Here is a 12,718-nt window from a genome sequence, read left to right on the forward strand (position 1 = left end):
AATTCTAGGGAGAGAAATGTTTCATAAGCTGGTACAAGAAAAACATCTTGATTCATACCATGTGTATTTTCACAAGATTTTGTTGTACAGTTCAAGATATTAGTAGTAACAACATGGAGGATATATTTTATATACTGGTACCTGGATATTCATGTTGATGTTTCAGATACGGGTGATTTTTTTAAAAGTGTGCCCTCAAAGGATAAATCACTTAAAGGAATAAGGCAACTTTCTGGTTTGTCTGAATGGTGGGTGGTATTGACAACCACATATAAATAAAATGTACAGTGTTAGAGTAACATTAATATTTGTGATCATTCAATATAATGTGATTTCATTAAACCCTATACCATTCTCAGTAAAAGTTGATACAGTCTCAACTCCTGATGCTTTTGCCAATTCACAGCTTAAAATATTTTTAAATGATAAAGACACACATTTCATATTTTAAAACAGTACCATATAGTTATACATCTAATACAATTTGCACAGAGAAAGATTTTAATGTTTTTCTGTTTTGATACACTTCAAATGATTCACTTTAATGACAGGGGCATTAGCTATTAGAAGTTTAGAATAAACCATTCTCTTCTCTTACAATTCAGACATCTTAAGATTTCTTAGACTCATACTTTTTCAATCAGCTTTAAAAAGTTTAAAGTAATTAAATAATTTTTTCTAATACAGATATTTTAAGATTTCTCAGGGTTGTCAGAAATTTTCAATCATAAGAACAACTTTTCTAAATACGTGTGTGAGGTCCATTGTGTAATTTTTCTCAATGTAATATTCATCTTTCCCTAAGCAGTAAAACCTTTTAAAATTTATTTTCCTTCTTTTCCTTTCTTGATAATCACAAACTGTAATAACTATAAGATATACAATGTGTATACTGTACATAGACAATACGCATATGTACATTATACATAATGCATTTTAATGCATTATTTTATATTACCATTTGCTTAAAGGACATTTCATAGAATGGCAGAACTGATACAATGACATTTTTTTCTTAAGAGAGGTTGACCTAATCCTTCTGTAATACCACACAGCACAATTATGGCTTTAAACAAAAGTTACAAGTCACAACAAATTTTTACGTTTTGTACTATGTTGTGAAGTGTATTCCAAATGAAAAATGGAGGGAAAGTGTATGACATCATGCTTTGTAGTATGGTCTACATGTATCAGTCCATTTTACACGCAACTATCACCTAGACTACATACATAATGTATAGTTATTATAAAAGTTATATATTATGCCACAGTACTAAAAATAAAATATATTTTTCTCAAATAGTGAAAATAAGGTATCCTTCATGTATTTAATCACGTAATGTTTTCTTGTTTGACCATGCCTCTTCTTTTTCTCCGTTGTAAATGAAATAATATCCAGCATTTTATGAAACAATAATGACAGAGTGAGACAATTTCTGGGCCATTAAGGCCTAAAAAAGGCGCTGAGACGATTACCTTGTCATTGACTGCAGAAATACCATGCGTTTAATACATGGTAAAAATATAAAAATAAAAGACAAATAAATATAAATATCTTCTCAGTTACTGAAAAATCAAAAGTTCAACTGTACCTTATTATGAGTACGGTCTTGGATGTGCCGTAATAGCTGTGTTAAGTACAGCAACTAGCCAGATATCACGGTTGTCCCCCTACTAATCTGTGAGCTGTGACTATGCTGTGCCAAGATGACACGGAAGGGTTTGAGGGGGTTTCTCCGCGAGGGAGGGTTCGACCATACCTAGGTGCTGCTGGCCCAGACCCGCGCGCAGCAGTCTCCAGTCCTGGCTCGCCTCCTCGCCCTCCGCCCATCCTGGGAGACCTCGACCTGTCCAGGCGAGAGGGAAAGGAGTGGAACTGCGCCCCTTCCCCTGCATCCCTAATGGTCACTGCCCTTCTCCAGAGGCTTCTGTGTCCTCTCATTCGGGAAGCAGGCACTTACGAGTGAACACAAGCCAGCCAAAGGGAGGCTGAGGGCGGCGACGTCCTCTAAAGTTGTGCTCCGGACTGGTCTGCGGCGGTCCTCCCCGCCGCGCGTGCCTAACGTTTCCTTGACCCGAATGAAATGTAGGGAAACTTAACATCCCTGGGAAAGCGGGGGTGGGGGTGGCCTCAACCCAGTCTCCGGGCGACAGGCGGGGGTCTCAGGCAACTGGCGGCGGCCGCGGCCACCCGGGCCATGGCGTCCCACCCACAGCCCCCGGCCCTGTTCTGTCCGCGTGGTCCTCGCGAGGCCGCGGGTGCTCAGATGAGCGGGAAGCGGCCCTCGCCGCCGCCGTCGGACTCCCCAGCGCCGCCACCTCGCGGGCGGCCGAGTACTGACACGGGCAACACGACCTCCCCGGGACTGAGCTGCTGCAGCCGCATGGACTCCTCGTAGGTGGGCAAGTACTTGACCTCCTCGTAGCTGGGCAGCTGCAGGAAGACCGGCGACACCACGCGCAGCTCGTGCTCCGAGGCGCAGGAGGGGGCCGAGCGTCCGCCGCCGGCCCGGCCCCGGCCGCCGCCGCCGCCACTGTCCAGCAGCGAGTCCTGAGAGCCCGCGGCCACCTCGTCGCGCAGCAGCTCGGGCGAGTCGTCGTCCTCGTCGTCGGGCGGCCCCGCAGCCCCCGGCTGCCCGGCGCCCCCCGGTGGCCCTGGCCGCGCCTGCCCGCGAGGGTACCTGCGTGGGCTGGGGCAGATGATGCGCTGCAGGAAGTAGCCGATGGCGAAGAGCACCAGCAGGATGAGCAGCCCCGAGAGCTTGCGGACGAACCAGCCCACGTTGTCGAGGAAGGCGTGCAGCGGTAGCTTGCAGCAGCGCACCGCGGTGGCGTTGGCCGCGTCGCAGCAGCGCTCCCGCTCGCCGCACGCCAGCTCCGCGCAGCCCCCGCCGCCCCGCGAGGGCGCCACCAGCGCCAGGGCCAGCAGCAGCAGCAGCGGCAGCAGCGGTGGCGGCGCGGGAGCCACCGACACGCCTTCGGCCGTGATCCCGGGTCCCCACATGGCCGGCGCGTACCGTCGCTAGGGTCCGGGGCGGGAGGTCCGTCTGTCCGCTTGTCCGTCGGCCCCTCCCCTGGCGCTCCGATCGGGTCCTGTGCGCCGCCTCCCGCGCGCCTGCTACCTGCGGCCGGAGCAGTGCTCACTCGGCCACGCTTGGGCGGAAGGAGGAGCCCGAGGCGCGCCGAAGCTGCGGGAGGCGGCCGCTTCCCGCCGCCCGAACTGCCTCTTGAGCTTCTGACCTCAACCCCGTGCTTCCAGTCGCCCCGGACGGGCGCTGGGCGTCCGGAACCGCCCAAGATGGCAGAGGCAGCCTGCGTGGGGCTGCCCTGGGCATCTTGGCTCCGGCCGGCCGCGCTCGTCCAAGCCCCTCTTGATACTCTCCGGGGCTGGAAGGGTTAACGCTCTGCGCGCAGCCTGGGAGCCCCCTGATCTTGATTAATTCAGCAGTCGCACTCTTCCCAGCCACACGGGCGGGGGCTCTTGCTAGCGTAGGTGTCTCAGTTTTAAGTGATTGAATTTCCCCAGGAATGTTATTTAAATTGACTTGCGACTGGGATTCGTTTACCCTCCTTCTTGTGATCTTTCTTATTAAAAATGGATGATGACCAATAAAGGCTAGCTCAACCCCGCCGCGGTCCCAGAGCTTGGGGGGGTTGGGGACCGCAGGATGGTTCTCCCTTCAGGCAAATCCAGAGGGCTGGGAATCCAGTACCCCCAGTAGATCTCCAGAGCACGTAGAGAATTCTTCCAAGAGGCTAAGGTCACGGCACCACGGAAGTATTCCCAGAGGGACAGGGACGACTCGGCCAAGGTGACCCAAGTTGACGCCGACGAAGGAGAGAAGGGGCACCTATTTTCCCAAGGGCTCATCCGACAAGTCCCCACTGCGCTCGAGGGACAGAACAGGGATTTGGGTTTGGGATGGAAGGAGGCCTCTCCTGCTGCGTAAGTAACACATCCGTGAAATGTCAGGGGAAATTGGAAACGTTCTGAGCATTGGTATGAATCTAAGGGTCTTTTTCAAGGTTATTTTTGTTTGCAAAGTTTGCCTTTAAGGGAGTCTGTGCTCCAGTTTAGCGCATGGGGTCGCGTAGTTACCACTCCCTCCCTGGTTAAGCACCTTGTCGAAAAGGGAGGGAAGGCAGTTACACGGTCCTTCACACCGTGTGTCTGCTGGGTGGTGGCCTTCAGCAGCTTCTTGAAAGAAAGTGGCACCATCAAGAAGCTAGGGACTTGTGCTTTTATTAAGGCTGTCTGAAACAGTCATCTTTGTAGACTTAGGATTTATTAATTCCCTCACCGCTAAACACTTGGTCCCTTGTAGAGAAACCAAACAGGAAATTCCGTAGTCATCGAGAGAAAAAAGTAAAAGCAAAGGAAAGAATATAGAGACACACAAAACTGTAGGTCAGTAAAAGCAAAGATTTCTCTCAGAGTAAGTCACACTGTATCTCTCTAATAACCTTATGGAACAAGGTGAAGGGTGCTGGGTGATTTAGACATTTCATTCCTCCTCCTAAATGAAAACTTTCTAAATATTTCTGCATCTGGGAGCACCTTACTTTTGCTTCACACTCCAAAGCAATCCCTCCTCCTGGAGAAGCTCCGAAGTGTCACTCAGACAAAGCTACTTCATGTGAAGCTTAGTTGAGCACAGATCCTTCTTTCTAAGCCTTCCTAAAGCCACAATATTTCTCTGCCATAGTTTGTTTTACTATGCGTGCACGCTAAGTTGCTTCAGTCAGTCAGTTCAGTCCCTCAGTCGTGTCCGACTCTTTGCGACCCAATGAATCACAGCACGCCAGCCCTCCCTGTCCATCACCAACTCCTGGAGTTTACCCAAACTCATGTCCATCGAGTTGATGATACAATCCAGCCATCTCGTCCTCTGTCGTTCCCTTCTCCTCCTGCCCCCAATCCTTCCCAGCATCAGAGTCTTTTCCAATGAGTCAACTCTTCCCATGAGGTGGCCAAAGTACTGGAGTTTCAGCTTTAGCATCATTCCTTCCAATGAACACCCAGGACTGATCTCCTTTAGAATGGATTGGTTGGATCTCCTTGCAGTCCATGGGACTCTCAAGAGTCTTCTCCAACACCACAGTTCAAAAGCATCAATTCTTCGGTGCTCAGCCTTCTTCACAGTACAACTCTCACATCCATACATGACCACTGGAAAAACCATAGCCTTGACTAAATGGACCTTTGTTGGCAAAGTAATGTCTCTGCTTTTGAATATGCTATCTAGGTTGGTCATCACTTTCCTTCCAAAGAATAAGCATCTTTTAATTTCATGGCTGCAGTCACCATCTGCAGTGATTTTGGAGCCACAAAAAATAAAGTCTGACACTGTTTCCACTGTTTCCCCATCTATTTGCCATGAAGTGATGGGACTGGATGCCATGATCTTAGTTTTCTGAATGTTGAGCTTTAAGCCAACTTTTTCACTCTCCTCTTTCACTTTCATCAAGAGGCTTTTTAATTCCTCTTCACTTTCTGCCATAAGGGTGGTGTCATCTGCATATCTGAGGTTATTGATATTTTTCCCTGCAATCTTGATTCCAGCTTGTGCTTCTTCCAGCCCAGCATTTCTCATAATGTACTCTGCATATAAGTTAAATAAACAGGGTGACAATATACAGCCTTGATGTACTCCTTTTCCTATTTGGAACCAGTCTGTTGTTCTATGTCCAGTTCTAACTGTTGCTTCCTAACCTGTATATAGGTTTCTCAAGAGGCAGGTCTGGTGGTCTGGTATTCCTATCTCTTTCAGAATTTTCCACAGTTTCTTGTGATCCACACAGTCAAAGGCTTTGGCATAGTCAATAAAGCAGAAATAGATGTTTTTTCTGGAACTCTGTTGCTTTTTCCATGATCCAGTGGATGTTGGCAATTTGATCTCTGGTTCTTCTGCCTTTCCTAAAACCAGCTTGAACATCTGGAAGTTCATGGTTCACATATTGCTGAAGCCTGGCTTGGAGAATTTTGAGCATTACTTTACTAGCATGTGAGATGAGTGCAATTGCGCAGTAGTTTGAGCATTCTTTGGCATTGCCTTTCTTTGGGATTGGAATGAAAACTGACCTTTTCCAGCCCTGTGGCCACTGCTGAGTTTTCCAAATTTGCTGGCATATTGAGTGCAGCACTTTCATAGCATCATCTTCCAGGATTTGAAATAGCTCAACTGGAATTCCATCACCTCCCCTAGCTTTGTTCATAGTGATGCTTTCTAAGGCCCACTTGACTTCACATTCCAGGATGTCTGGCTCTAGGTGAGCAATCACACCATCGTGATTATCTGGGTCATGAAGATCTTTTTTGTACAGTTCTTCTGTGTATTCTTGCCACCTCTTCTTAATATCTTCTGCTTCTGTTAGGTCCATATCATTTCTGTCCTTTATCGAGCCCATCTTTGCATGAAATGTTCCCTTGGTGTCTCTAATTTTGGTGTCCAATTTATTGCCACCCTGCCAGGCTCCTCTGTCCATGGGATTCTCCAGACAAGAATACTGGAGTGGATTGCCATGCCCTCCTCCAAGGGATCTTCCCAGTCCAGGGTTGAACCCACTTCTCCTACATCTTCTGCATTAGCAGGTGGGTTCTTTACCACTAGTGCCACCTGGGAAGCCCTTGTTTCTCTATATGGAAGCCAAAAACCTATTTTGTAAAGACTAGGTAACAAGGGGTTTTAAACTGTGTAAGATAACAGCGTGGAAATGATTCATTTTAAAACAATGAAAATTGTATTATTCTTTCATTCACCCATTCTTTCGCCAAATTTGCACTGAACATTTTCTGTGTTCAAGGAACTCTGCTAGGTACTTACCATCATGGAGAAATAAATTATTCCTCCCCAGCATAGAATAAACCCATGTCTTCAGCCCCAGTTGCTACTAAATGGAATAAAGGAGAAATTCCACAGAGGGAAACAAATGGCAGTTTCTTCTCTGATCATGGCTTGTTCTTACTTTCCCGAAGGAAGAATAAAATTAATGGGTTTCAGACAATCTCAAGGATGAAAGCAGTTCATAGCTTGAGATGGGCTTTGAGTACGAAGTTGAAAAAAATGTGAAGACCTCTTTGGGTTTTTATTATCTGATCTTTTAGGATTTCTGCTAGTCATAGTAGGATCAATGGTGAAAGTAAAGGGGAAGTTGTATGGTTGACAATGTGTAAGTGAAAGTGTCCTGCTTATCCTTATTTTGAAATTACTTAACAAACAGCATTTAATTTGTTTAATTTCTGTCTGCCTTTAAGAGAGTTAGAATTTGTTTGCAGAATATTAGGACACAGTAGGAAAACAATATGATCCTATATACAATAGAATATTGGCAGAGTTACTTCTATGAAAATAAAGAAAAGGATGAGGTCTGCAAAATGAGTATGGAATGGATTTTTATTTGATTTTTTCTTTCCAAATTGATAGTCCCAAAGCATTATCCATTAAAGACCCTCCACAGAAACTGGCGCCTCTTTATTTCTTCTCTGATCTCTCAGTCTCACTTAATTCATTTTTGTTTGCCATGTAATTTATTGTGTACAACCTTTTGAAGGAAAGAAAAGAAACTCTATAGCTTTAAAAGCACCAAAAAAAAAAAAACCCCATGATCTTCACTACTCACCATCCATATTCTTTTTATTTGTCTAACACACAAATAAATATGTTAGCTCCCAGGAAGTCATAAATTCAAGCCACTTAGTGAGGAAGATGGAATTTAATTGTATGTTCCATAGAATAATTGAAAGATAAAAGAAGGTCACAATATAGAAATTAAAAATAAACCTTATTTTGTTGAAAATTGGCACCAAACTGTGTGTAAATAAGTGTGTGCAAAAGTTAAAAAAGAAAACAAAACCCGATGGGAAGGGAGATGGGAACTGAATTTATCCAAAGAGCACAGTCTCTTGGAGTACAGCTTAATCAAATTTAAGAACAATTAACTGCTTTGTCTTGCTGTGGTGCTTGAAGAATATTTTCTGAAAAATTTATCTTCCTTGTTATTTACATTCATGTGAATGAATGCCAAGTAAGCCATATTTTTCAACTTTATAGAACAGAAGAAAGTAAAAAGAACACAAGCAGACTGGCTGCTGTTGCACGTGCTTCTGGAAGTGTCCTGACAGCTTGAGAAAGACAGGGTGGCCCATCATGCAACTTTCTGTTGTCTCATATGGTACCTGGTCCCGAAGGGAACTTCTCTCCGAGGTCTGCTGTGAGTTCGTGCCTTCAAACCTGGAAAGCAGTAACTCTGCTCTTCTCACGTCCCTCCTTTAAAAGGTCTAAACATGGCCAGTTAGGACCTTGTAAACCATCCGGTTTCTAAGAACCCCCTTTTTGGATGTGCAGCATTTCCCCTTACTACTAATTTGCTATTAAAGTTGATTCATTAATGTCCTCGTTTCATGGTCTCCCTCCTGTGCAATATGGCCTTGTACATTGAGGGCTTTATGGTAAATAGTGTATATCTGCATAAATATGTCTACCTAGAAATGATTTGTGATCTGAAATATTCTGCTTTGACATTCAAATCATATTGCTTTCATCACTCATTTAATAAATATTTAATTAGGGCCCACTCTGAACTGAGCATTCTACTCTGTTCTGGGCACACTATAAAATCAAACGGTTCCCTGTCCTCAGGAAGCTTGCTGGGGGTGGGGAGGTGGGGGTAGGGGAGAGAACAACAGAGCTAATCAGTCAAATTAATGAATCACTAATTCCGAACAAAGATCCATGATTATAAAGGAGAAATGCAGGGACTGCCCCGGCAGTCCAGTAGTTAAGACACTGAGCTTCCACTGCCGGGGACAAGGGTTCAATCCCTGCTTGGAGCAACTAAGATCAAACCTTGCCAGTGAAGCCAAGAAAAAAAAAAAAGAAGTGCAGGGTCTGTGAGTTTTCACACTGGACATGATCTGGATTGAAGTAGGGTGGGGGTGTCAGCTGCAAAGTTTTCCCTGAGAAAGAGCTCCTTAAGAAAGGACAAAACTAGGAGAAACCATGTTCTCCAGGCAGGGGAAACTTCACAGGGCCCAGGTCCCCTGGTGGGAAGACTCGCACACGTCATCTCATGCTTGGGGCAAAGCCTGTGTAATTTCTGCCTCAAGAGTTGAGACTCTCTTAAAGATTAGTTTTAAGTAGAGTCAAGTCATGCCTCAATGTTGTTCGATTTTAAACCAAATCCGGTTCCCTGTAGGGTCTGTAACAGGTTGCGTGATTGGTTACCTCTGCAGTCCTACTCAGTCTTTCCTTGGAGACTGGAAATTCCAGCACTGTTTTCTCTTCTCTCCATCTACACTAGCCAGACTTGGAGTGGAGTCTGGATTTCCTTTCAGCTCTATCAGTTGGCAGCTTTCCCACAAAAGGCTTCTTCAAGCCAAATGCTTGAAGTAGACGAAAAGTCAAAATAAGATTGTTGTTGTTTTTCAGTCGCTAAGTCATGTCCAACTCTTTGTCACCCCATGGACTGCAGCACATCCCTGTCCCTCACTGTCTCCCGGAGTTTGCCCAAGTTCATGTCCATTGAGTTAGTGATTCTTTCTAACCATCTCATCCTCTGCCACCCTCTTCTCTTTTTCTCAGCATCAGGGTCTTTTCCAATGAGTTGGCTGTTTGCATCAGGTGACCAAATTATTGGAGCTTCAGCTTGAGTGTCAGTCCTTCCAATGAGTATCCAGGGTTGATTGCCTTTAGGATTGACTGATCTCCTTGCTGTCTATGGGATCTCTCAAGAGTCTTCTCCAATACCACAATTCAAAAGCATCAAGGTGGTTTGTATCTTTTCAATTTAGGCACAAAAGGAAATAGAAGTCTTCCTCCCATGCTTGAAACTAGAAACAAAAGGTTGGTTGTATTCAGGCTCTTAGGAAAATCATAACATCTACATTTGTATTTGGCCTTTCAGCTTTCAAAATATTTCCCCATGCATTGTTGTGTTCTCTCCTTCCTACATTCTTATGAAATGGTTTGAAATCATCATTTATACCTTTTTCCAGGTGAAGAGAGGTTAAAACATCCGAATCACAGAGGAAGTTGTTGGCAGTGCTGAAAGTGGGATCCAAGCCTTGTGAATCCAATTCTGGTTAAAAAGAATGGAGAAGTCTCGTACCATCTCACTGACTTGCACCAGGCCAAAGGAACCCCTGGGGGAAATACTTGTGTTCCCTCCACCAACATCCGATGTATTAAGAGCCCATTTATAAGGAAAACAGAGCTGGACTCTGTTCTAGACCATAAGTACAAAATTTTTCTGAGGACATAAAGCTTTTATTTATGTCATTTTTGTGGCCACTTTCGGTAACCCATTAATAATGGTTCAGGTAATAATGTGATAGGCCAGCTATTTTTGTATGCATTTCTGAAAACAACAAAAAAAATCCTTTCCCCTCCTTCACTCTGTAACATTCTTTACATGAACTAAGTCATCTAATTCACATTGATATGCTAATGGTACATACTTGAGAAAAGAAGTATATACTGGGTTCTGAAACACAAAATGAATACAGGAAACTGTCAGTGACTTAGCTGTCTATATTTAATTTTGCTTCATAACAATTCATCAGTTAATTTCTCATGGCAAACTTTTCTATTGCTGGAGATATAAAAATCAAACTGTAAATATGAGAGATATTTAGTGAGGCCAAGAAGATCTGAAATTAGAATTGCAATTATGTCAGCTGAATAAATTTCTTTTTCACTCATACTTTTTTAAATGGTCAGATTGTTGAAGTTAGAATATATCTGTCAGTAAGCTGAGGTACCAGCCAAATGCTCACACTGGCAGAAAACTCAGATAGCATGAAATTATTTCATACAATGAAATAATTTCATAAGGTGAAACATTTTTACACTCCATTATTTTAACTCGAAGCTAGTAATATATTCTTTGCCTCTCTTTCATTACAAGGAGAAATTGGTTGTTAATACCTCCTTCCACATATTCTCATATTTCACATATTTCACATTTCACATATTCTGTAGCCCTAGATAGTGTGAGGTTGGTGTTTTTGCTCAGGATCCAGCATGTGACCTTATAGTTACAGGGCAGCAGGACCGGGGCACTGACTCTGAGCTTCCCATTAGTCCCCAGGCAGGGCTGTGGTCCATCTCCCCAGCACTCTGCTTCTAATGTAAAATGGCATGGGATAACTCTTCAGTGAGACTTGCCTTAAAATATAATGAATGTAGTCAAATATCCACAATTGCCGTTAACAGTTTTCATTGAAGATTTATGCAACAATGAATTTTTAAAGAGCCTCTTAGGTGTAATCTTAAATTTCCTTTTCATCTTGATTTTTCACTCCTTCCTTCCTATATCCTTCACTTCAATAAATGACTGCCTGAGACAGCAGCCAAACCCCCTGCTTTAGCAGTGTTGTCTTTTCCCTTTTGCTGTGCCCTCCACCAGTAATTCTCTTTTTCTGTCTCTGTAGGTCAAATTGGGAGATTAGCATTCACATACACACACCACCATGTGTAAAACGGACAGCTTGTGGGAACCCGCTGTGAAGCACAGGAAGCTCAGCTCTGGTGCTTTGTGATGACTTAGAGGGTGGGAGGGGGTGAGGGGTCAGAAGGAGAGCAGTTCAAGTAGGAGGAATATGTGTGTGTGTGTGTGTGTGTGTGTGTGTATGATTCACTGCATTGTGAATTATATTCCAATTAAAAATATACATATAAGACACAGCTCCAATGTCACTTCCTCTCCAAAATTTATAAAACTCATCTCCAAATCCAGTGACCCCAGCTGGAAGTTATCTCTTTCTTCTCAGAATCCTCTTAACATTATCTCCCATTTGTGACAATTCTCATTCTCTACTTCATATTTTAGGTATTGGGTACATATGTTAACCCTGGGGTTTTTAGAAACCTGTTTATGGCAGTAGACTTTGTGTCTGGGCCCCTGTGGAGCAGTGGTTTTCCATCTCTCTGTGAACTGGTGCCATTTTGACTAGTACTTTGGGAAGCTCACTTGAAGAGCTCCCCTTGCTTACACACTACCTTCCCCTCATTGCTATGCTGTTTGAATGTCTACTATGCTCCTGTCTGCTTGACTGTGCACTACTGAAAGTTTTCACTTGTTCCTTTCCTGTCAACACATCATCTTGCTATAGTTGTGAGATTCGCTGTTAGGCCACTCTTCTTCCTGCAGGAACATTTATACTGCTGATCATGAGTCATAGGACCCATTCTGTTCATCATTCCATGGGACAGGTATCACCATGTATGTGTGGGGCTCAATTGGGACAAAATGGACCCATCAGAGTTGGGAGCACATCTATGAAGAGCTTACAGCACTCCAGAAAGCCATGGCCACATCATGTAGGAATCTTTGCCTTGGCAACTTGAACCTCATAAATGCTAAATGTGTTTTTATGGAATTAATTTACCTAAGTGTATGACTCTGTTTATATTTTCAACCTGTAGCCCTTTCTTGAGTAACAATACCATGGTTTTGCTACCTGCAGAATGAATTATTTTACATATGTATTCTTTCAAGCAAAAAGAATATTTCCCCCTTGTTAGCATCTCTAGGGAGAAGGCAATGGCAACCCACTCCAGTACTCTTGCCTGGAAAATCCCATGGACGGAAGAGCCTGGTAGGCTGCAGTCCGTGGGGTCGCTAAGAGTCGGACATGACTGAGCGACTTCACTTTCACTTTTCACTTTCATGCATTGGAGAAGGAAATGGCAACCCACTCCAGTGTTCTTGCCTGGAG

At 44.2% G+C, this 12,718-nt stretch overlaps 1 protein-coding gene across 1 annotated transcript; it reads right to left on the reverse strand.

Moving 5' to 3' along the window:
* Window positions 1-2,186: 2,186 nt before the first annotated feature.
* Window positions 2,187-3,091, reverse strand: C1H3orf80 (chromosome 1 C3orf80 homolog). The gene has a single exon (XM_061417318.1). It carries the CDS (start codon window positions 3,002-3,004, stop codon window positions 2,264-2,266), a length of 741 nt encoding a protein of 246 aa, XP_061273302.1. The 5' UTR covers window positions 3,005-3,091; the 3' UTR covers window positions 2,187-2,263.
* Window positions 3,092-12,718: the final 9,627 nt, after the last annotated feature.

This window comes from Bos javanicus, chromosome 1 (assembly GCF_032452875.1).
Source record: "Bos javanicus breed banteng chromosome 1, ARS-OSU_banteng_1.0, whole genome shotgun sequence".
Taxonomy (NCBI): domain Eukaryota; kingdom Metazoa; phylum Chordata; class Mammalia; order Artiodactyla; family Bovidae; genus Bos; species Bos javanicus.